The 26,184-nt window shown below is 45.4% G+C and overlaps 1 protein-coding gene across 2 annotated transcripts in view; it reads right to left on the bottom strand.

The window, feature by feature from the left end:
- Positions 1–22,655, bottom strand: part of SHISA5 (shisa family member 5) — a 61,292-nt gene extending 38,637 nt beyond the window's left edge. Inside the window, exons 1-3 of one of the 2 annotated variants that reach the window (XM_075939348.2) lie at positions 22,425–22,655; positions 18,847–19,012; positions 17,500–17,574 (exon numbers count right to left, since the gene is read on the bottom strand). In XM_075939348.2, the coding sequence (XP_075795463.1) occupies positions 17,500–17,574; positions 18,847–19,012; positions 22,425–22,485 (302 nt within the window). In that variant the 5' untranslated portion in view covers positions 22,486–22,655. Of the gene's footprint in view, positions 1–6,167; positions 6,350–17,499; positions 17,575–18,846; positions 19,013–22,424 lie in introns of those variants that run through there. The other variant, XM_089781084.1, reaches the window with a different exon arrangement.
- Between the last annotated feature and the right edge of the window lie 3,529 nt (positions 22,656–26,184).

Raw genomic sequence — 26,184 nt, 5'->3', positions numbered from 1 at the left:
ACATCACTGTACATACTCAAAGAAACATCAGTTAGCTGTCTGAAGCACTGGAAGCTACGGAGCAATCAAGAAATTTATTCTAAAAGATGATTCTGTGAAAACGGAGCTTGTGGCAAAGGAAGCAGTAAAACACCACCACAGTTTCAGATCTTCAGATTGCACCTCTAAGCTAATTTCTACATTGTGTGGGCCTACATTTTCATCAGCACAAGCAAAAAGTGACGCAATTGTGAAAAATGTTCTTGCTCCAGAAGCTCAAAAGATTTTGCAACAGGAATTAGGCAAAACTTCATGTCTCACTGTTACGGTAGATTCATCTAACCACAACTATCAAAAAGGTTGTTCCTATCTTAGTAAGATATTTTCATGAAAGTACTGGAGTTCATGAACTCCTGCCAGGTGAGACAAGTGACCCATTAAATGATTTATGTTTTCTGTTCTGAGCCACACCCTTTACTTCTGGTCATGCGCCCATCTCGACCTTGGAAGTACTTGGGATTTCTGGTGGCAGGTGAGCATGGCTAAAGAGGGCTGGAGGCAAAATGGGTTCAGGGGTGTGGCTAATATGTCCCTATTTTTGATTCAGAAAATATGGTTACCGTATCTATAGCCCAGCTGCCAAAACTCTGGAATCAGTGTAGTTCTGTTTCTGAGTTCCTAGTTGCTCAGACATGCTCCCTCCAGAGGGCACCTGGCAGTGGGAGATCTAATTTCCCAGTCATGCTCTTCAAGGACAATGTGGCAGTAAAACAAAGTACACAGGGTCAGCAAAGCAATTTCTCATCCACAAACATTTTACTCTGAAATAGACAAGAGTTACAGATCTATGGAAAACAAATGAATGCAATCTTTGCATCTGACCTCACTACCCCACTAAGTCCTGGATCTGGCCCCAATCATTAGGCCAGGCAACCCTTCTGGCTTGGTAGTCTTGCTTCTAGCACTGGAATGACCTCCTTTGCTGAGAGCAGCGCCTCTTTTAAGGCCAACCTGGCTATATTTCCCCGGAACTATAAGCTGCAGGGAGGTCCAAGCACCAGCTTCTGTGCAGAGACACATTTAAAGTCAGTGGCCCTGCTGAGAAAAAAGCATATTTCTCAGTAGGGAAGAGAAATTCAGTGTTGGTAGTCTTTGATTGCTCTGTCACAGCTCCTCAGACACAGTCTGTTCAATATGCTTCAAGCCTCTGCTACAAAAGGCATGGTTTAATCCACAAAGAAAGTCAAGAACAACATAATCAGAAATGGTGAAAAAACTATTCTCAATTTGACAGGCATATCCCCAGAATCTCACAGCACGCCTTGTAGTTCTAATGCATATTCATCTATATATATTTTAGAGAGTTTGTGCAGCTGTCTGTCCGTCCATGAGTTGAACCTGCAAAACCATGCATATCTACTTTATCTCTCGGGCTAATTTTTGCAGATACAGATATGCTCTGTCCATGAGTCCATCCATCCAAGGATACGCCCATGAAAACTCATGATAACATCTACATGTTTTGTTAGTCTTTAAGGTGGCAGACTATTTGTTGTTTTTTAAGTTCTTCCTAAACAGTAAGAGCTGTATTTAAGATCACTAAATACAGCATGCAGCTTCCTCTGATTGCAACTTAAAGTAAGGTCAGGGTTTGATGTTGCCAGGAAAGTGGAACGTGCCTGGCATTAGGTTGTTTCCCAAAATGTGGAAAGAGAGGGATATGATAGGAGGGGTCAGTTATGCTCCTCTGGGGGCAGCAATCACAGGGGAAAATTATACTGCAGAATGGCCAGCTGGGGCCGGGGTTCTGAATATTGCTGACTGCCTAGGGAAGCAGAGTCCTGGCCACCTCCTCCCTCTAGAGCAGCACCAATCTTCCCCCACGGGTAGCCCTGGTAAGCCTCCTCTGACCTTGCAGTTCTCTGCACTCCCCCACCCCCACCGCCAACCCCCTGTCCTGAAGGACCCAAGCAACTCTGAGTAAATCTTCTATGACAGATACAAATATGAGATGTATTTAATTGCATCTGCTTAACTATCTGTATCTAAACCAGTGGTCACCAACCAGTTGATTGTGATTGACTGGTTAATCCTGGAACTCCCCTAGTTGACTGTGATCTCTGACAATGCAGTAGGGTTGCCATAAAGGCAGGCTCCCTCCCTGCCTGCCCCAGCCCCAAACGACTCCTGGAAGTGGCCAGGATGCTGGCATGGCCCGGGGGGGAGAGGAGAGATGTCCATGAACTGCTCCTGCCTGCAGGCACTGTCCCAGCAGTGCCCATTGGCCAGGGACAGGGAACGGTAGCCAATGGAGATGCATAGGCAGTGCCTGAAGCTAGGTACAGGGTTCTGAGCCATGTGCCCCTCCGTGAACTGCAGGGTAAGTTGTCCCCTCCTGGGAGTGGAATAGGGACTGGACAGGCAGGGAGCCCTGCTGAGCTACTGCTCAAGGTCAGTACCTCTGGGCGGGAGCTAGCACCCCCTTCTCCTGCCCTTCCCAGTGAAAGTGAATGATGGTGAGAAGGGGGAGGTGGAGTGAGCAGGGAGGAGGCTTCAGGGAAGGGTATATTCTGGGTTGCCCTTAAATTCAAAATATGATCTTGGGTGCAAGAACATCAGAACACACTGCAAAGCTCACCCTTCTATGTCAGGCTGGGGCGGGGGGCACATTCTTCACACGAGTCTCCTAACCGGTGGTTTTAGGTGGGTATACTTTGCTGCTTTTTTAGAATCATAGAACCATAGAGCTGGAAGAGACCTCAGAAGGTCATCAATTCCAGCCCCCTGCTCTAGGCAGGACCAATCCCAACTAAACCAACCCGGCCAGGGCTTTGTCAGGCCAAGACTTAAACACCTCTAGGGATGGAGACTCCTCATCAGGTAACCCATTCCAGTGCTTCACCACCCGCCTAGTGAAATAGTTTTTCCTAATATCCAACCTGGACCTCTCCCACCACAACTTGAGACCACTGCTCCTTGTTCTGCCATCTGTCACTACTGAGAACAGCCTCTCTCCATCCTCTTTGGAACCTCTCTTCAGGAAGTTGAAGGCTGCTATCAAATCCCTCCTCACTCTTCGCTTCTGCAGACTAAACAGACCCAAGTCCCTCAGCCTCTCCTCATAAGTCATATGCTCCAGCCCCCTAATCATTTTGGTTGCCTTCCGCTGCACCCTCTCCAATGCGTCCACATCCTTTTTGTAGTGGGGGGCCCAGAACTGGACACAATACTCCAGATGTGGCCTCAGAGCCAAATAAAGGGGAATAATGACATCTCTGGATCTGCTGGCAATGCTCCTCATAATGCAACCTAATATGCCATTAGCCTTCTTGGCTACAAGGGCCCCCTGTTGACTCATATCCAACTTCTCATCCACTGTAACCCCCAGGTCCTTTTCTGCAGAACTACTACTTAACTAGTTGGTCCCCAGCCTGTAACAATGCTTGGGATTCTTCCGTCCCAAGTGCAGGACTCTGCACTTGTCCTTGTTGAACCTCATCAGATTTCTTGTGGCCCAATACTCCAATTTGTCTAAGTCATTCTGGACCCTATCTCTGCCCTCAAGCGTATCTACGTCTCCCCCTAGCTTAGTGTCATCCGCAAACTTGCTGAGGGTGCAATCCATCCCCTCAATAAAGATATTGAACAAAGATATTGAACAAAACCGGTCCTAGAACCGAAACTTGGGACACTCCGCTAGAAACCGACCCCCATCCTGACATCGAGCCGTTGATCACTACCCGCTGGGCCCGGCCTTCTAGCCATCTTTCTATCTTTCAAATTAAAATCTGAAAATATTAATTCAGTTTTGTTTTGTTATGACTTGTGTTTCTGGTACCTGATTTGACACTTTAAAAGGGCCTAATTTTCAGGAGGTACTGGACATCCTATCATGCTGGCAAATCACTTGCCACAGCCTCACTGAAGGGGCATGCGGGGCCCCAGGGCAACCCCCCTGAGGTGTAGGTACCTGCCCCATCCTCCTCAGGTCAACACAGTCCTGGTGTAGCAGCAGCAGGTTTGTCTCCCACTCACTCACCATGCAGGTGGCAGGAGCTCCTGCCACCTGACTCCATGAAGAAGTGATGGAGGGAACTGGAACCTCTGGGCGGGGTGCTCTGCTTCCTGCCACTGCTGAGAAGCCATGCACAGCAGGGGGGTGCGGAGCAGGATGCCAGGCTCCTGCCATCTGTGTGGTGAGCGAGGGGGAAGTAACCCCTGCTGCCGCAGCCACGCCAGACCTCTAAGTCCTTCCCACCCAGAAGATGGTTGGGTAGGCTGCTGCAGGGCCCACAAAGCGCAGGGTCTGGGGCAGCCACCCTGAGTCCTCCTATGGACATCACAGCTCTGTTGCAGACAGACAGTGTGCAGATCAGCTTGTCAACAGTGAGCTAGGAGTGCCCACCAAGAAATAACTGATTGCAAGACAAATGTCCCATGGCAGTAATGCTCATGGCATCCAGATCTAGGAGGCCCATAGATGCATTATCCTGCAAAGTGCAAAATGAGGGACAGGAGGATCTGCTCCAAGTTGCACATTCTCACTGCATGTCTTTAGAGGACTTTTCCTTCAAAAGCTCCTTTTCCTTTTTCTTTACTTATATTAATGGGTGTTGTCCTACATCTGCCTGCAAAGTCAGGCTCAAAGTGATAGACGACTAACTTAAATTTCTTAAAAGTCCTATCCTATCACAATCCGTCTGTCACAGGAAATAAAAGTAGGACTAAAAAAGTGTGACACACAAGATCTGCCATCTAGCTATCTATTAGAGATCTGTATGTGTGTCTATCTGTGAGTCCGTTTGTCCAAGAATTCCCCCAAAACAGTAAGAGCTAGAACCACCAAATTTGGCACGCAGATTCCTCTTAGCATAACTTAAAGCAAGGTCAAGGTTTTGTTGTGCCAGGAAAATGGAATGTGCTTGAAAGTTGATTTTTTCCCATAACATGGAAAGGGAGGGGGCTGAGCGGAGGGAAGCAATACTCAGTCACCTCCCGGGGACAGCTATACTGCAAAGTGACCACTGGGGGCAGCCAGACCATCAAGGGAGTAAGTAAGTGGCCCCCATGCCACAAACTTCTAGCTCCCCAGACCTCAGTCCCAGCAGACCGGGGTGGGGAGGAAGAAGAGCCCTACCGCCGCAGCCACCTCCCATCCCTCACCCAGGAGCACTGCCAGGGCTGACCAGCACAGCCCCTGTCCCACTGCAGGAGCTACAGTTGCACCCCCCCACCCCCACACTGCTGCCCAGCATGGGCGCTCTGTTTGTGTGGCCCCTAATTTCCCCCAGACCCCAGGACTAGGGCTGCAGAGCATCAGCAGCAAGCCTACATAGCCACATCCCGCCCCTGACCTGGGCAACGCTGGAAAGACTTCTAGCATAAAAATAATTTTGAAAAATTTTCTTGGCTATATCATATTCAGATTATGGACCAACCCTGCAAATATTGTACTGTGGATTATAACTCTTACCACCAGTCCCTTTGATTTCAATCTCTGAACATTTCTTATTTCAATGGGACTACTACAATATTATATCCCACGGTAAATGTCTGGGCTATAAGTTACTGTAAAATAATTACCTATTCTTGCCAATACTTATTTGAATCTCCAAATTCAGAACACTTATTCCCGATACACATATATCTTTACAAATGAGACAAGACAAACCCATTTCTATGAGTTCAACACTTGAATTATCATAGGTATTGTATGTACAGATCAGAATTTAATACTCTGCATTTTTAAATTTAAGTTGAAACTGCAAATATACAGTATATGGATAGGACAGAAAAATAAGTCCCCCATGTGTGTCATACTAGAGAGCACGTGCTATTTACTCTAGACAAGCAAGTCTAGGAAACAAGTCACTCTAAGAAATCTTATTTTCAACTACATTAAACCTAAACATTATGCAAGGACTAAAAATCCCCTTGTCATTTTTCAAGAATCCTTAGTATAGTAACCCACTTAATTTTAAAAGTTAAGAAATAAGTTTAAGTTTGATGTGCATACCTTACATTGTTTTTGTTGAAATCAATTTCAGTTGGAAATGTTGAAATAATTGGTTAGATACTATGACGCTATTCTGTTTGACTGCTTTCACATTTGTTATACAGCAAATCCACAGAGCTCATTTAATATCAAGGGAGAGGACATGTCTGCACACAGGAAAATTCAAGCTTACCCCATTTTAATTTAACAGCTTCGGCTCCGATGTCTCTCTCTGAATTTCTTTCTCTACAGTTGTCAGGCTCTCACCTCCCTCACTGAGAAATGAAACTGAACTGCATTTCTTGAAATGCCGCCAGTACTGTAGGCCTGATTTTCTACAGTGACATAAGCAGAAAGACACAGCACGCTTCTTTGGACACACCTCACTCACTGCTTACAGAAGCCTTCTTAAAGGCACAGTACCTTCCTCTGCGTGTAAGGGCGTCCTCTGTTTATGCACACACATCTAAGCAACACAATCCTTCCAATTTGTCCACTGTTTTCCAGTAATTACATTTCAGTCTGTTAAAACAATTGCAAATTCAGACATTCACATTTAACCTGCTAACTTACATATTAAAAGCAAAAGATGTAAAGGGTACCAAACTGTAAAAGTAATTCATGTTAAAAATTAAATACTCTGTATGCAACACCATGAAAAGGGCTTCAGAAAGGTACTGTCTGCTCAATTAGCACCACCAAGGCTGACTAAAGTAACCACACAGGGTTAATAGTACTGTGGGAATTAGCTACACTCCTGTCTGTTTGGAGACTAGGAGAGGGGCTGGTTTCTGCAGACATGGGCTCAGTCTACAAAAGCCAACAATTTCCATCAGGGCCAGATTAAGGCATGGGCTAGCTGGGCTACTGCCTGGGGCACCAAACTATGGGGGGGGGGGTGCCTGATGGCAGCTGTAAGGGGTGCCCAGCATCCCTTATAGCTGCTATGAGGTGCCGCGCGCCCGGCTCCCGGATTGCGGGCTGCAGCAGCTCCCAGCAGCCACCCTGCAGTGGCCGCCCGGGGCGGGGACCACGTTAACCCCCACAGTGCTGGCCAGCAGCACCCTTCCCCCCGCAGCCGTGGGGCCCTGCACAGCCAGATGTGGCCCGCCCCGGGCTGCATGCCAGCAGCAGTAGCCGTGCTGGGCCAGGCACGTGCATCCTGCTGCCACCAGCTCCGCGCGCCCTGGAGCTCTGGAGAAATGTTTGGCTAGAGTTTCCCCTACAATATGTACCAGTTCCGACTTACATACAAATTCAACTTAAGAACAAACCTACAGTCCCTATCTTGTATGTAACCTGGGGACTGCCTGTACTTCAAACACCTGCACTCATGGCAGGATTAAGTAGATGCTCTTAAAAATCTCCAATGATAGATATTCCACAATCTTTGTCACTTCTTTGACAGATTGGTGGACATAAGATTAAAATTAGATTGTTTGCTTAAGAGATTTCCTTAAATACCTTTTCATCCAAAATTAATAGTTTGCATCTCCTAATTTACAGCGGAATCATTTGAAAGAAGTCCACAGAATGAATTTTAGTAAGAAAAAAAATTTGTTTTTTCCAATTTTCACACTATGGAATCTAATACAATACCTTAAACCTTTTTCATGTCAGTGAAAGAGTTGGTTAAACTTGTAAAGGATTGCCTCTTAGTCTACATTCAGCCACAGATAAAACTCACAGAAGCCCAGATTGAATTGTGAACAATCAGGTTTCATCCCTTCAACCTAGCAACTGAGGTGATGAAATGCAAAATACTAAACTTTGACCTAGCAGGGGTGTTGCCATGAATTCTAATGGAAGAGACATCTTACTCTTAAAGCTTCCATGGAGGAGCAGGGAATGTAAAGTCCCTAACCTTCCTTTCCCCACTTAACTTTGCACTATTTCCTGTGAACTTTTTGTTGTCACTTTAAACACAAACTAACAACATTCATAATGCTCATGCGCTGTACACTTCCTCCTGCTTTAAGGATGCTCTGAAACAGTTGCTAGCTGTGGTAGACAGCTGAGTGCAGATGCTGTACTATGGCATTTGTCATTTTCATTTCCTCCACCATCACCTCAACACATACTTTGTGAAAGTCCTGTGAAACATACTTTGTGAAACTTCAAAAACAGACAGCGAAGCCGAAATGTGAATACAGTATTAGAACACAATCAAACACCAAAAAAGTCTACATGGCACATCTCATTAGAAAAGCTCACTAAAAGCCACAAAGATGCATGTCACCTAATTTTAACACCACAAATCACAAAAACAAAAGAAAAAATTACCTTTGAATATCCTGTTAACATTTCTAGTTGTCTATGTTCTGAAGCAAAAGCCCTATTCCCTACTTAGGTGCAAGAAATACCAAGTACGTCCCTGAAATCATGGCTTATACGGGCCTTAAACTTGCTGTTCAGTTTATTGCTGCTTTTTCAATAGAGGAGTTGCTCAGAATAAACCATAATGCTTTAGCTCCTGCTTTGTGCATGCTCACTCTGTTATTTACTTTCTGAAAATAGGAGGCTTGCACAGAGTAACTAACACTAGCTTCATAGCATACAGTAACAAAGGGGAAAGAGGAATGCAAATGAGGGAAGCTGAAAATGCAAATGAAGTACTGATTACAAATCTCACCTTCATTTGCATAATCTTGTCCGATCACTTTTTCGAAAAAGGTTTTCAAAACCCTGTAAACCTAACTTTTTCAGGAATAAGAATTCTTTCGAAAAAGGGTTTTTTCCCTCCAAAGAACTGTATCTAGACTGCTTTTTTTTTCTTCCAAAAAACGTTTTTCAAAAAAGGGATTGGAGATTAGGCAAATGAAGCATGAGATTTGTAAATCAGCACTTCATTTGCATTTTCGATTTCCCTCATTTGCATTTCTCTTTTGAAAGAGGAATATAGTCTAGACACACCCAAAAAAAGGGAGAGAGAGAAGGGATGTAAATGTTAACCAGTTAACCGGGAAACCTCACCTTTAAAAGGTGAGGCTTACAGGTTGCAGTTAACCAACAGGGGCTGTTACAGCCCTCCAGGGACCTCCCACAGACAGGACTACTCCAGATGGACAGATGGAACAGCCCCTATCCATGGCAAGCCCATCCCACTGCCTCTCACCACAGTCAGGGGCTTTTCCAGCCGGTCCACCAGAGCAGCCCCTGTCCATGGTAGGCCTAATTCGCAGAGCTTTATACTGCAGAGCCTGCAGTTGAGGTAACTGCCAGGATTCTTAACAGTTTTATTTTTAAACACCTTTTTACATCCGAGAGAACAGAGATGGAACCTTTACAAGAGCTCATCTCCACAGTGTTCAAACATCAGTATGGAGATGAAATAGTCTCTTTATAGTTAACATGGCACCTAACTTCCATTATCTTCTACTATATATTTTAGAGTGTGTCTGTCCATCCATGAGTCTGTTCAAGAATTCCTCCAAAACAATAAGAGAAAGGACCACCAAATTTGATATGCAGCTTCCTCTTATTGCAACTTAAAGCAACGTCAAGGTTTGGTTGTGTCAGACAATGGGATGTGCCTGAAATTAGCAAAACTAAAGGGAGAGGAGGGACAGTTATACGCCAGAATTTTGTGAAACGCAATATATTAACCAATTTCCTTACTAAACAGTATCTTTAAGAAAATACTGATAGCAAAAATCAAGGGAATAAAATTTAACAAAAAATGGCTCTTTCTCCATCTCCACTTCCTTTTCCAAAGAACTTATGAGTCAAAATGTAAGTAACCGTGGACTGAATTGTGGATTTATTTTTACCTTGAAGCATAAATGCTTATATTAATAATATGGGTAGTGGAAGTGCTCTAACTTAATTTTTGGGACATTTTATAGGGAGCTTAAGATCTTTTTCAACACTGATAGAGATGAGTATCAATTATATGTGTATACTTATTGCATTGCTTCCCAACTCTACAGCAGTCTTCAAGCTGCATGAATGAGTTTTTAAACTTGGTGCAACAGAGAAAAGCCTAATACAATAGGGAAGCAGAGCTATTTGTATAGAAGAGAATGGGAAAATACGTATTTTCTCAGGATACGTCTACACTAGCCCCCTAGATCGATCTAGGGAGGCTAATGAGGGTGACTGGAATTGCAAATCAAGCCCGGGATTTAAATATCCCGGGCTTGATTTGCATGTTCCCGGCCGGTCGCCATTTTAGAAATTGACTAGCCCAAAGTAACTGCTGTTTACACGTGGCAATGAAACGGGATCCTGATTTAAAGCCCCTAATTCGAATTAGCTGGTAAACCTCATTGCAGGAGGAATACCAGCTAATTCGAGTTAGGGCTTTAAATAAGAATTCTGTTTCACTGCCACGTGTAGATGCGGGAAGTTACTTTGGGCTAGCCAATTTATAAAATGTCGACTGGCTAGGAACATGCAAATCAAGCACGGGATATTTAAATCCCGGGCTTGATTTGCAACTCCGGTTGCCCTCATTAGCCTCCCTAGATCAATCTAGTTTAAAGCCATGTTTTAAATATTCTTGAAGTATGATTATCTCCTCTAATATATATACTTGTTAAAATAGTATTCATCTTTCAATCTACACACTGATTTCACTTTTGACAAATTAAGAGCATTAAGGTAGCATTTCTTCTTTTTGTAGAAATCCCCCTGGAATTTCAAATACTTCACATTTTTTCAACCTCGTATACCAAGAACAATTATTTAAGACTTTATAGCCAGTCATGAACATAGCCGCCCCTCCTCACCAATGTTGAAAAGGCAGAAATTAACAAGAGTCATATGTTTTCTCAAATAGTCCTCAAAGGGGCTATCAGGTGACAGAAGCCAATGAATGGCAGTCTTCAGCAAGCCCCCAATTCATAAAGTAAAATTTGTTTGTGGATATGGATGCAGATACATGAGCTGAGGATATTCGCATCCATCATCCATGGATGAAGATATCCGTGAATTTGCAGGACTCTACCAATTTGGTGGCGTTTCATCACTTGTAATCTTGCTACAGCCCAGTAGAATATGTTCAATAGTTTGTTTTTAATTAAATAAAGGTCAGCTAAAGATTAAGTCATTTTATACGCACACAGATTTACTACTATCTTTCTTGAACTGAACACAATACTCCAATTGAGACCTAATCAGTGCAGAGAAGAGCAGAAGCTCACAGCACTCCTGTTAATGCATCCCAGAATCATGTTTGCTTTTTTTGCAACAGCATCACACTGTTGACTCATTTAGCCTGTGGTCCACTATGACCCCTAGATCCTTTTCTGTAGTACTCTTTCCTAGACATTCGTTTCCCATTCTGTATGTGTGAAACTGATTGTTCCTTCCAAAGTGGAATACTTTGCATTTGTCCTTATTAAACGTCATCCTATTTATCTCAGACCATTTCTCCAGTGTGTCCAGATCACTTTGAATTATGACCCTATCCTCCAAAGCAACCCCTCCCAGCTTGGTATGATCTACAAACTAAATAAGCTGCTGCTACTACTAAGTCCCTTTGTAAAAGCAGAGCGGCAGTGGGGGACGGGGGAGAGGAATCTTGGGTTGATCGGGAGAAGCGGGACCAGCAGCTGTTGCTGCTTCTAGGTCCCTTGGTAAAGGCAAAGTGTGTGTGTGTGGGAAGGGGGGGGGTACTATCAGTGAGTGGAACACCGGAAATCCTTTACTCACTGTGAAGGAACGGAAATCCCCATAAACACTGTGAGTACACGTGGCTCCTGTTTGTGACTTTAAGAATACAAGTTAGTATCAAAATTCCCCAAGGAACTTTAAAGAAAAAAGTGAGTACTTCAAACTCCCATATTTTTACTGAAACCAGCAAGGAAAATACTGAGGCAGTTCAAGTTAATTATGAAAAATTACAGCCGACTAATAAGGAACACAGGTATCGTGAGGACTATTTGTCATTTGGATTCACAAGCAATGGAAATGAAGATGCTCCAGATGCCCAGTGTGTGCTGTGCAACAAAATATTATCTAATAGTTGTTTAGTACCTGCTAATTTGCGAAGACATTTTGAAACAAATCATTCAGAATACAAAGATAAAGACATTAGTTTTTTTAAGCGGAAGCTTTAATCGCTTGAAAAAAGTAAACTCTTGTCAAAAACTGCCAAATCTGATAATGAAAATGCAACAGGCATCTTACAAAGTTAGCTATCGTATATCGCTCGCCAGAGAAGCACATACAGGCAGTCCCCGGGTTACATACAAGATAGGGACTGTAGGTTTGTTCTTAAGTTGAATCTGTATGTAAGTCGGAACTGGCGTCCAGATACAGCCGCTGCTGAAACTGACCAGCGGCTGACTACAGGAAGCCCGATGCAGAGTTGCTCTGCCCCGGGCTTCCTGGAATCAGCCACTGATCAGTTTCAACAGGCTGAATCTGGACGCCAGTTCCGACTTACATACAGATTCAGCTTAAGAACCCCAGGCATCCCCAAGTCAGCTGCTGATGAAACTGATCAGCGGCTGATTCCAGGAAGCCAGGGGCAGAGCAACTCTGCCTCGGGCTTCCTGTAGTCGGCCGCTGGTCAGTTTCAGCAGCGGCTGACTTGGGGACGCCTGGGGCAGAGCAGCTGGGGTGCTGCTGGGTTGCTCCAGTAGCGCCGCTCCTCGGCGCTACTGGACCAACCCAGCAGCACCCCAGCTGCTCTGCCCCAGGCGTCCCCAAGTCAGCCGCTTCTGAAACTGACCAGCAGCGGCTGAATCAAGACGCCTGGGGCAGAGCAGCTGGGGTGCTGCCGGGTTGGTCCAGTAGCGCCCAGAGCGGCGCTGCGGGACCAACCGGCAGCGCCCCAGCTGCTCTACCACAAGCATCCGGAGAAAAGCCTGGTCTGCTGGGGGGACGCACTAGCTGTGCCCCCCCCCCGCAGACCAGAGAGACGCGGGCGGCAGGACCAAGACGCGCCACGGTCCCACCGCCCGGGTCCTCCGCGGCTTTGCTCCCCGTCTCCCTGGTCTGCTGGGGGGAGCTCTCCCCAGCAGACCAGGGAGACGCGGAGCATAGCTGCGGAGCACACGGGCAGCGGGACAGCCCAGACGTGCCGCGGCTGTCCCACGGCCGGTGTCCTCCGCGGCTTTGCTCCCCGTCTCCCTGGTCTGCTGGGGGGGGGGGGGAGGAGGCTACGCCCCCAGCAGACCAGGGAGACGCGGAGAAGCTTTTCTCACCCCAGAGGACGCGGGCGGTGGGACCGCGGTGCATCTGGGCGTCCCGCCGCTCCCGTCCTCCGGGGCGAGAAAAGCCCTGTTCGTAACTGCGGATCCGACATAAGTTGGATCCGCGTAACTCGGGGACTGCCTGTACTATTGGGGAATCACTCATAAAACCATGTGCAAAAGATACTGTAAAGTGTATGTTGGATCAGGAGTCTTGTCAAAAAGTTGAGGCTATGCCGCTATCAAATTATACTGTCACACGTCGTATTCACGATTATGCTGCTGATATCAAGAAGGATCTTATTGTTCGGCTGCATTTATGTGATGCATATGCATTACAATTAGACGAGTCCACTGACGTTGTAGGTCTTGCAGTTCTGCTTGTATTTGTCCGTTATGATTTTAATAGTTCTACTGAAGAAGACTTACTTTTACGTGAATTTTTGCAAACCAATACGACTGGTGAGAATATATTCAATTGTATCGATAACTTTATGAAAACACATTAAATAAGCTGGGAAAAATGTGTTGATGTGTGCAGTGATGGTGCCAAAGCAATGGTAGGAACAGTGGTTATTGCTGAAACATGAAAAAAAAAATGTAGCACCAAACTGCTCCAGCAGTCATTGCATTCTCCACAGACATGCTCTGGTAGTTAAGAATATTTCTCCCTCTCTTAAAAATGTATTGGACGAAGCAGTACAGATTATTAATTATATAAAAACTCGACCATTACAATCAAGACTGTTCAAAATTATGTGTGAAGATATGGGGAGTCAGCACACAGCCCTGCTTCTACATACAGAAGTCAGGTGGCTATCACGAGGCAAAGTGCTGGTTAGATTATTTGAGTTGAATAATGAGCTCTCCGCATATTTGATGGATCACAAATTCCAACTGTCTGATCATTTAACAAACTTTTTGTGGTTATCGAGAGCTGCATATTTTGCAGTCATCTTTAGAAAACTAAATCTGTCACTGCAAGGAAAGACTGTAAATATTTTTAATGCAAAAGATCAAATGTTGTCATTGTCATGGAAGCTACAGTTTTGGATCTTGTCTGTAGGACAAAATAGTTTGGATTGTTTACCAACCCCAAATGATTTCCTTGAAGAAAATGAATGCAAACTTGATGAAGATATTCTCAGTGACATTGCAGATCATCTTCTCGATTTATACATGAACATCATTAAGTATTTTCCAACCATAAATGACAACAATAACTGGATTTGAAATCCATTAAGTTAACAGAAAAGCCAGTCAGTTTTTCTACACAAGATTATGAAAACCTAATCGAAATCCCTTCAGATGGCTAATTAATACAAACATTTAAAGAAGTTTCTCTGATTACATTTTGGGGTGACTTATGTCAAAAATCAAGAATATTCATCTTTATCAAGATGTACAATTCATTACCCTTCACCTGCACATACTTGTGCCAAGCTGGGTTCTCGAACTATGCAGCAACAAAAATGAAATACAGAAGTCGACTGAATGCTGCAGCAGATATGCGAATCCAACTTTCTAGTATTAAACCAAATATAAAAAGAATTTGCCAAGAAAAGAAGAAAAACCCCTCTTTGCATTGAAAACTGTCAATATAATTCATATTATTTTTAGCTTTATTTTTTGTACACATTTAATGTGATTTTTGTTTTAAAATATGCTGAATTAAAATGACCATATTAAGCATCTTATTACTATTAATTGTGGTGTAATTTGCTCGTCAAACTTTTCCCCTGGCTGTAGGGGTTCCTTTAAATTTTTCCAAGTTTAAAAGTGTTCCGTGGTCAAATAAAATTGGGAAACACTGCTCTATGCCAATATCTAAATCGTTGAAGATACTGAACAGAACCGGTCCCAAAATAGACCCCTCAGGAACCCCACTTGTTATGCCCTTCCAGAAGGATTGTGAACCATTAATAACTAATCTCTGAGAATAGTTATCCAGCCAGTTATGCATCCACCTTACAGTAGCCCCATCTAAGTTGCATTTCCCTAGTTTATTGATAAGATCATGCGAGACAGTATCAAATGCCTTACTAAAGTCTAGGTATCCCATGTCCACCGCTTCTCCCTTATCCACAAGGCTCATTGTCCTATCAAAGAAAGCTATCAGACTGGTTTGACATTTATTCTTTACAAATCCATGCTGGCTGTTACCTATCACCTTATTATCTTCCAGGTGTTTGCAGATGAATTCCTTAATTACTTGTTCCATTATCTTTCCTGGCACAGAAGTTAAACTGACTGGTCTATAGTTTTCTGGATTGTTCTCATTTCCCTTTTTAGAGATGGGCACTATATTTGCCCTTTTCCTGTCTTCTGGAATCTCTCCTGTCTTCCATGATTTTTCAAAGATGATAGCTAATGGCTCAGATACCTCCTCTATCAGCTCGTTGATTATTCTAGGATACATTTTATCCTGTCCTTGTGACTTGCAGACTTTTAGCTGTTTTCTACAACTATATCATGTGATTTTTCTAGTTTAAGTATGTGCACACCTTCAAGGCTTCATTACAGCAAAAGTTTTTAACCAGATCAATTATCTGGTATTTCTGTTATGTCCCAATACAAATCTTCAGTTTAGTAACCGAGACTGATCTACTGCCCAGCAAGTTACCAATTGCATGTTCTGCACTCTACTTTAATGCAAAAGAGGCAGAAGGCAAGTAAGGAAGCTGGAAACAGGATTTATTTAAAAAAGCAGCTTCATCGGGTAAGTATAGATTCAGCCCAATTTCCAACACCTTCTATGTCTACAATGATAACTGATGTTAATAATTATGATCCTGAGGCACTGCAAGACGCTGAAGTACCTTCTGAATCAAAGAAGATTAAATTATGCTCAGTATAGTTTTACTGTTAAGTGTATTTATAGTGATCTGGCTGTACACCATGGGCTGCCCACAGAGATATGTAGCATAGGGATGTAAGCGACTAGTCACTTCTCCCCCAGCCCTTACCCTTTTCTGCCTCTAGCAGCCTGGCTCCTACTACATTTGAACTGCAGAGGTGCAGCAGGGGTAGTGAGTGCCCCCCATCGACTAGTTGATGGAAATTCCATCGAATACTCAAATAGCTGATTATTCATATTTTAACATCCTTACGGTAGCATCAAAAGATAACCTACAATATAGAAAACTTTACCTGTATACACCTAAAAGTTCTTCAAGAAGCCAACCATTGTGCAGTTTGTTTCAAAACCACATCACACAGACGTGGGAAAGATCCTTCGGTGAGACACTCTCTTGGGTATGTCTACACTGCGTGCTAGTTCGAATCACAGCTGATTCAAACCAGGAAGTGCGCGCTGGGACACGTTAGTTTGGACTAAAGCCCTTAGTCTGAACTAACGTTACTCCTCATTTTTTGAGGAGTAATGTTAGTTCGGATTAAGAGCTTTAGTCCAAACTAACGCGTCTCTGGTTCGAATCAGCTGCGATTTGAACTAGCGCGCCGGCGAGATCATGTTAATGAAGCGCGGGATATTTAAATCCCCGCTTAATTAACTACTTCGGTTGTCTCCATTTGCATCCCTAGTCCGAACTAGGGATGCAGTGTAGACGTACCCCTTCTCTTTCTCTGTGCCATTCCCAGAAGTGGATGGCTGGTGACACCGCCATGTCTCTGCATGCTCCTTGTGGGCTCAAGTAGTACGCTGAGACCTTCTGCCTCCTCCACCAAAGCATCACCCCACAGCACCCACTGGCCAGTTTCAGGACAATGGGAGTTGTAAGGATGGTGCTGGGTGGGCAGGAGCAGCATGCGGAGACCCGCTGCTGCCCCCGTCCATAACGGGCATACAAAGACATGGCAACAGCATCTGGCCACTTCCAAGAGAGCCATGGGGCTGTGGTAGGCACCCTGTCTGAGCACCCAATTGCACCCCGTGCTGAACAGAAATGCTGGACATATTTTGCTCAGCAAACTAAACATACTTATGGGCCCTGTAATAAACAAACCTAAAGCAAAAACCTACCAGTTGCAAAGCAGGTATAATTAGAGTTTTTACCAGTTTGAGAGGTACAGGCTTTTCTTACTGTTCCCTATTCTATAGATCAGAAACGAAAGAAGCTTTTAAATGTAGCCACCACAGGCAAAAAAAATTGGCCAGTGTTTAAATATACTATAAGACTAACAATGATTTAGAAAAACTTCCATTCACTAAGATAGAAAATTACATACTGTTGAGATTACAGCCTAAACTAACATTGTGCAGTTTTTATTTTCAAGTCCTTACTTTTTCATATAAACTAAAATATACAGTATTCTTGAGAACACTGTGGCGTGATTTGTTAGTATTTTCTTTTTGCATAAGTTGTATGCACACATTCATAAAGTATCTTTGATAAAAAGAGGCTTAAGCCTTAAATTATTTACCTGGGACCAGGTGCCCAATCATCATCGAAGTGTGAACGCAACTTCAAAGTTTCTTCCTTCATGGGTTGATATGTCCTGTAATAGGACAAATCCAAGTCTCAAAAGTGCAGTATAAGTTACACCATGCCTGCTTACTGACATTTAATTCACAGGGGAAAGGCCTATCCCACCTAGCGGGACTTGTTTCCACTCTTTGAAAGTCAGTGTATTTTCTCTGGGATTCCTAGATATACATGAAAAATAGCTTTCCTACTGCTAGGAGTAACAGAGAATATCTTGAGCTCACTATCAGGAAAAAGCCAGATGAAATTCAGGTATGTAATCGGCTACACGCTAACATCCCTAGAGGAGGGGTGGCTCTGTGCCCGTGGAAGGGGTGGGGCCTCGAGCTGTCAGTCATTTGCAATGCTCAAACCACGGCAGGCCCTCCCTCCTCCAGCCCTCAGAGAGCCACATGGCGCTCCAGCAGCAATTCAAAGAGGCCTGTGGGTGATGGCCAGAAGCACTACACCCTTGACTATCTAGGCCCCAGGTAATTGCCGTTTTTGCCTCCCTTACCGGTGGGCATGCAGTCCCCCCATCCAGTAATCACTGGCCTTGAATAACAAAATTATCTCTGAAAAGCGACGTGTTATTTAACTGTCTGTTTTATGGTACCATTGCAAATATGCATGTGGTCACAAATGTAAGAATCTACAGGCAGCCCCCAACTAGCGACGCGATCGGTTCCTGGGTGTCATAACTCAAACCCGAATTTACGATAGGCGCCATCTGTAAGTTGGGGGTTTTCAGCCCCTTCTGCACTTACAAAGATGGTTGTAAATGTGGGGGGTCGCAACTCGGGCCGTTGCAAGGCGGGGGTTTCCTATAGTTTCTGCATGTCTGAGAAATTTTATACAACTGTTTTATACTGCAAAAGGACTAATTCTCCACTGCTTTCCGAGGAGGAGGAATAAGCCTTGCAACCAAAGATTCAAAGAATTCTACAATTGTGTCAGGTAGGCAAGCATTTATGCCTCAGTTTACCCACCTACCAGATGGGATTAAAGAAACAAATTACATGGCTTACAGAAAAAGTCCGCGATTCTGGGAAAAGAGCCTAAAGGACCTCCCATGGCTAGAACCAGTCTGGAGCAAGTGTGGCAACCTCCCAGTGCACAAAGCTACAGGGGTGCAAACATGCTCACATGCCTTGGGCACTAACATGCTTAGTTACAGCTCTGGAAACTATTTCAAATCCTCTGTTCTAACCACAAATCCATGTACCCTTATTTATCTACTATCTTCCAGTATGCTGGGGGGAAAAAAAATCATGTACTAGCTCACACACTTGAATTTGTCACATACCTGTTTTGCATGTTACACATAAACTGTTCATCTTCTCCAAGTTTATGAGACCTATCCAAGCAGCAATATCGACTGATGCAGTTTCCACAGCAGAACTGTGGGCAGGATTTTTCAGAATACACACGGCCATCAGAATCTGTGTATGCCCTACAATATTCACCGAAAGCTGAAAATAAGGAAATAACCAATAGTCAGACATTGAAAATTCAAACATGTTTCGATTAATCGAACTTAGCTGTCAGCTCATCAAGTGTGATATCAGAATATAATAAATACTATTTCAGTTGTGTCTAAATTCATGATTTCCAACACAGCTAAGGTGAGTTCTCAGCCTTCAGTCTTTCCATTTATAATATGCTGTCTCCAATCAAGATTGCTTGGAGAGAGCTACCTTTTCTCCCATGCATGTAAAGTAAAGTTTAGACATTCCTTTTGGTTTTATTTTGATCACAATAGCTGCTAACAGACAGAGCAATGATTTTCGGATACAGAGACAGCAGTGCGGTGTGGCAGCAACCCCTGTCAGGAGGAGGGAGACCTAAGCTCCTGGACCCACCACGAGCCAGAACTGAGCTGAACTGAGCTGCCTGCCCGGCTCCTAATACACTTTAAATGCAGACACACAGTGGGGGTAGCGAGCTAGGAGTGAGCCAGCCTGCTAAAAAATTAACTGAGGAGGGAGAGCAGAAATGCATATTGTCTAGAGCATTAACCTATAAGCTTTTGCTTATCGGTTAATTGGTTAATCAACTACACTATTACATCCCTATGCCAAACAGGACTGAAACCTCACATAAATCCATCTTAATCTGTGTAACATTTTTACACCGAGAAAGCTCGTTAGCTCTCTGTCAATTATCAATTAAATAAATATTAAGTTAAAATTAGTTTATGTCCCAAACAAGAGGTTTCAACATGGTCTTTATTTATGGCAGGAGTGGGGAAACCTTTTTTTTTTTGGATCAGGAGGCCACACAAAAGGGAGAGGCACAAAATGCAAAAACCACACCCAACACTCACTGATGTGGCCACCCAACGGAAATTTTTCACTCCCCTGGCACTCCTGGTAGAGAACAGGGAGGACAAAGGTTCAGAGCTTCCCAAAGGGCAAATTAACTCTTCTGGGTTCCTCGGGGTTAATAGATATTGAGAGCCCCCACTAGGCTCTGGGGTTGGGCCAAAAGCGTGGGTCCAGCATGTGGGAGGGAGCAGCCAGAGAGTGAGATAGGGATGAAGGGGTTTGGGTGGGATGTAGAGTCCTGGAGCAGAAAGGAGTGACAGTCTAGCCCCACATCCTTCTTGAAATGTGGTGCCCAGAAGTGGACACAATACTCCAATTGAGACCTAATCAGCACTAAGGATATTAAAATGCAGTTATCTGACTAGTCCACGGAATTTCCATTGACTAGTCAATAGGCACTTCCACATTCCTCCTTTGGAATGTACAAGAGCCCCTGTTGGAGCTCTTGTACATTCCAAAGGAGGAATGCGGAACTCCACATACATCCCGGGGCCAGCAGGAAGTCCTGCTGACTCCAGGCTGCACGTGGGTGCCTACTTTGAAATGCACAAAAGCCCCCACTGGGGACTCTTGTGCATTTCAAAGCCATGGAGCCTGGGGTCAGTGGGAGAGTCCCCAGCTGATCCTGGGTTCTGGGGAAATGCCACAGGGAGCCCGAGATCAGCTGAGGAGCTCCCAGCTGATCCCGGGCTCCACAGCTGCCCCTTGTATTTTATAAAATAGAGGCAGCAAAAGGGGAGGGGTGATATCAACTAGTCAAAAGACTAGTCTTTCACATCCTCAATCAGCACAGAGTTGAGCAGAAAGAATGACTTCTCATGTCTTGCTCACAACATTCCTATTAATGCAACCCAGAATCAGGTTTGTTTTTTTTGCAACAGTGTCACACTGACTCATGTATAACTTGTGGTCCACTATGACCCCTACATCCCTTTCAGCAGTACTCCTTCCTAGACACTCACTTCCCATTGTGTATGTATGAAATTGATTTTTCCTTCCTAAGTGGAGCACTTTGCATTTGTCCTTATTAAACTTTTTCCTATTTTCTTCAGATCATTTCTCTAGCTTGTGCAGATCATTTTGAATTTTGACCTTATCCTCCAAAGCATTTGCAACCTCTCCAGCTTGGTATCATCTGCAAACTTAATAATCATACTCTCTATGCCAGGGATGGGGAACCTCAGGCCCAGGTGCTGGATGTAGCCCTAGGATTTCCTGGGTCTGGCCTCTGAGACTAAGGGCTTCCCCCAGCAATGGAGAACCTGTGCTGGTGCTCCAGCTTCCCCAACACTTCCCTGTAGGGTTGGAGCACTAACCTGCCCCCCCCCCCCCCAAGGTTCTGGTGTGTGAGGGGAATGTGAGGAGTGTCTTTCTGCTTCTCACTCAGGGGCCACATTAGTAAGGATTTGGTGGGTTTGGTGGGGGTTTTTTTGTTTTAAATTATTCTCACTTGTGTGTGGTCCCCAGCCCAAAAAAGGTTCCCCGCCTATGCTCTATGCCATCATCTAAATCACTGATAAAGATATCGAACAGAACCGGTCTCAAAACAGACCCCTGCAGAACGCCAATTGTGTCATGTCCTTCCAGCAGGATTGTGAATTGTTAATAACTGATCTCTGAGAATGGTTCTCCAGGCACTTATTCACCCACCTTATAGTAACCCCATCTTCGTTGTACTTCCCTAGTATAAGGGCAATAGAGGTGTGGGGTCCAGACATGAGGAGGATCGGGGGCGCTTACCTGGCTCCACGACCCCTGCTGCTCTCAGGCACCATCTCATGCTGTGGGGAAAGTCTCCAGGAAAGAAGTTTCCTCGATGCCATTCCCCAGCCAGAGCGAGAGGGAACAGTAATGTGCAGACCTGTTCGCTCCCCTTGCAAGCTGGATGCGGCCTGCAAAGCTCATGGCTTCCCTCCACTGCAGTGGGAAGTTGGCACTGGAGCACCAGCACAGGCTCCCAGCTGTGGGGGGCGGCAGGGGAATGAGCCTGGAGCTGCAGCCTGCCCATAAGGAGGTTCATAGACTGCAGTGTGAGAACCATTGCCTTGTACCCAATAGCTCCTTTTTAGTGCAAAAAAACTTGATGTGCTAAACACACCCACCCTAATATAGTACAGTTTTGCTGGAGGGGCAGAGGGAATCCTATCTAATGTTAATATCTAGCCTGTCCCAAACATGTCAGGACACGCATTCGGTGAGAAGAGATGCCAGGGTCAGTGTTCTGAAGAATGAGATCAGGAAAAGATGTTCCGGACAATTTCTGAGAAGTCCTCTAATCCCCCTTCGCAGCCAGTATGAGGCAGAAGAGTTTTGCTTGGGACTCGCCTAGCTGGGAGTGACTCGGCTCTCCGGGGCCCTGGGGGTCTGATGCAAAGGGCCCCTCCCCGGGACCGGGCGGCGCAGTCCCCCTGCCGAGTACAGACCGGTACTGCCCCTTCCCCTTGCGGTGGTGCCGTTTCAAAGGGGGGGTCCCAAGGTGGTGCCTGAGGCTCTCCCCCCTCCCCAAGCGCCTGAGGGAGCGGCCCGGCCCGGCCCGGCCCTCACCCCCGGCACCTACCGCCCGCCAGCAGCAGCAGGACGCCGAGCGCCGGGAGGCTCCAGCCGCGGGAGGGAACCATCCTCCTGGCGGGGCAGCCGCTGCTCGCTCGCTCGCGCCCGTTCTCCAGCCAGGCGGCCCGGAGCCCGCCCGCAGTCCCGGCCGCAGACTCCCCCTGCGGGGCTGGAGGAGGGAGAGTCACCGCGGCAGCTCAGCGCCCCCTTCCCCGCCCCTTGTGACGGCGCCTCCCGCCCGCAGCCCCCGCGAGCCCTGGCGGGGCGGGGCGGGCTGACGTGGGCCCGGTGCCCAGACTCTGACCGGGGCGCGCGAGGGGCTGCGGGAGGGCGGGAAGGAGCGGGCTCCTAGCGCGCGCTCAACCGCTGTTTTATAAAGTGCCCGTTTAAAAAATAAGCCCCCCCCCCCCCAGTACCTGCACTTTTCAGCCCCCATGTTTTCTACCATTACAACACATTGGTTTACACAACTGAACGGTCGCTGGGCGGGCAACGACATTTTTGGGTGTAAAAAGTGCAAAAATAATAAAAGGCTGTAAAATAACAACACACACATGCAGTCCCCAGGCTTCTCTGCCCACTGGCACCACTGGTGGAGAAACGCTGGCCTAGCCCTCTGCTGGTGCCAGGCCCCCAGGGCAAGGACTGGGCAGGAACTGGCTCTTCCCAGCCAGAGAGCCAATGGCTCCACCTACTGAGGTCTTGTTGGGGCATGTTTCTTTTTAGTTTGCCTGCAACATTTTTAGTTTCCCCCTTTGTAGGCATATCCGTCAGCTCTAGGGTGGATGTATCACATAGGGACATTGGTATAGAAATCAAATTAACCTCGGTCAGTCCTTCACACACTATTTGTAGACTAAGGCTGTGTCTACACTGCAGCGCTATTTCGCGATACTGGAGTTATTCCACGTCTTAGAGCAAGCTTGTTATATCAAAATAGAATTGCCTTACTATTCTGACATCCCTGTAAACTTCATTGCACAAGGGTTAAGGGATGTTTTGGAATAGCCCTTTATTTCCATATTTCAAAATAGCACAAATCACATAGCTTATTTCTAGGTAAGGGAGCTGTGCAGACACACCCTAAATTCACAGAGTTGCTACCAGATTGAGCAGTGGGTGTAAAGCTGAGCCCAAAATGGATCTAGTCTTGTAAAACAGAGATTTTTGCCCCCTTGTGGAATTTAGCAGCTGTTACTTTGCACGAAGGCTGAGTTTACTTTAACCGGACTAGTTTGCATTTGAGATTCACCCTTAGATTTTTGACTATATGACAATTTGCAAAATGAGTTCTTTATTGCGAGGGGTTGTTAATGATGGATTCATGCTTGTGAGAGTCTCAGGTATTATATAGGAACCTTATTTAAGATTTTAGATCATTCACGGAATCATAGAATCATAGAACTGGAAGAGACCTCAGAAGGTCATCAAGTCCAGTCCCCTGCTCTAGACAGGACCAGTTCCAACTAAATCAACCCGGTCTGGGCTTTGTCAAGCTGAGACTTAAACACCTCTAGGGATGGAGACTCCACTACTTCCCTAGGTAACCCATTCCAGTGCTTCACCACCCTCCTAGTGAAACAGTTTTTCCTAATATCCAACCTGGACCTCTCCCACCACAACTTGAGACCATTGCTCCTTGTTCTGCCATGTGTCACTACTGAGAACAGCCTCTCTCCATCCTCTTTGGAACCTCCCTTCAGGAAGTTGAAGGCTGCTATCAAATCCCCCCTCACTCTTCGTTTCTGCAGACTAAACAGACCTAAGTCCCTCAGCCTCTCCTCATAAGTCATATGCTCCAGTCCCCTAATCATTTTGGTTGCCCTCCGCTGGACCCTCTCCAATGCGTCCACATCCTTTTTGTAGTGGGGGGCCCAGAACTGGACACAATACTCCAGATGCGGCCTCACCAAAGCCGAATAAAGGGGAATGATGACATCTCTGGATCTGCTGACAATGCTCCTCTTAATGCAACCTAATATGCCATTAGCCTTCTTGGCTACAAGGGCACACTGTTGACTCATATCTAGCTTCTCATCCACTGTAACCCCCAGGTCCTTTTCTGCAGAACTATTACTTAACCGGTTGGTCCCCAGCTTGTAACTATGCTTGGGATTCTTCCGTCCCAAGTGCAGGACTCTACACTTGTCCTTGTTGAACCTCATCAGATTTCTTGTGGCCCAATCCTCCAATTTGTCCAAGTCATTCTGGACCCTATCTACCTCTCCCCCCAGCTTAGTGTCATCCGCAAACTTGCTGAGGGTGCAATCCATCCCCTCGTCCAGATCATTAATAAAGATATTGAACAAAACCGGTCCTAGAACCGAACCTTGGGGCACTCCGCTAGAAACTGACCGCCATCCTGACATCGAGCCATTGATCACTACCCGCTGGGTCCAGCCTTCTAGCCATCTTTCTATCCATGTTACCATCCATTTATCCAATCCACAATCCCTTAACTTGCTGGCAAGAATATTGTGGGAGACCGTATCAAAAGCCTTGCTAAAGTCAAGGTATATAACATCCACTGACTTCCCCATGTCCACCGAGCCAGTTACTTCATCATAGAAGCTAATCAGATTGGTCAGGCACGACTTGCCCTTTGTGAATCCATGCTGACTATTCCTAATCACTTTCCTCTCATCCAAGTGCCTCAATATGGATTCCTTAAGGATCCCTTCCATGATTTTTCCAGGAACCAAGGTAAGACTGACCAGCCTATAGTTCCCTGGATCATCCTTCTTCCCTTTTTTGAAGATGGGCGCTACATTTGCCTTTTTCCAGTCATCCGGGATTTCTCCCGATCTCCACGACTTTTCAAAGATAATAGCCAAGGGCTCCACAATGACATTTGCCAGCTCCCTCAGTATCCTCGGATGCACTAAGTCCGGGCCCATGGATTTGTGTATGTTTAGCTTTTCTAAATAGTTCCTAACCTGTTCTTTACCCACCGCAGGCTGTCCATCTTCATCCCATCTTGCGTCACTTAGCGCAGAAGTCCAGGAGCCGACCTTGTCCGTGAATACAGAGGCAAAGAAAGCATTGAGTACTTCAGCTTTCCCCACATCATCTGTCACTAGGTTACCTACTTCATCCAGTAGGGACCGCACACCCTCTCTGATCACCTTCTTGTTAACATCCTGTAGAAACCTTTCTTGTTATCCTTCACATCCTTAGCCAGTCACAATTCCATTTGCGCTTTCGCCTTCCTGATAACCCCCTGCCATTCTCGAGCTATACCTTTAAACTCCTCCCTGGTCATTTGTCCAAGTTTCCACTCTTTGTAAGCTTCCTTTTTGTGCTTAAGTTCACCAAGGATTTCCCCTGTAAGCCAGTCCGGTCTCCTACCATGTTTGCCTCTCTTGCTACGCGTCGGGAATTCAGATAATTATTTGACCCACTAGCCTCACAGAAGTTTGTTTCAAAAGGATTTTTAATTTAACTTTCTTTTGGCAAGTGTAAATCATGAATTGCAGTGCTGCAACTTGTACCTGAGATACCAGCCATGAAAACCAAGAGAAACAGACTAGGAACAAGACAGACTTCCTTGTCTATTGAGAGAAATGAAGAAAACAAAGCTGGCCACCAAAAACACTCTGTAAAATTAACTAAACCTCCCAGCTTCTGCATGATGTATATAATTATGAACTACTTTGATGGGGGAAATTGACATAGAAAGCTAAAGTGAGTAGATCAGGACCAAAGGTGTAGTCATTGTCAGCACCAATGTGAAGGAGTTTCTGGCTTGTTATTTTTTGCATTCATTC

Source organism: Pelodiscus sinensis, chromosome 11 (genome assembly GCF_052426305.1).
Source record: "Pelodiscus sinensis isolate ZL-2025 chromosome 11, ASM5242630v1, whole genome shotgun sequence".
NCBI lineage: Eukaryota > Metazoa > Chordata > Testudines > Trionychidae > Pelodiscus > Pelodiscus sinensis.
The sequence above is the reverse complement of the archived record's forward strand: the minus strand, read 5'-3'. Positions and strand labels throughout refer to the sequence as shown.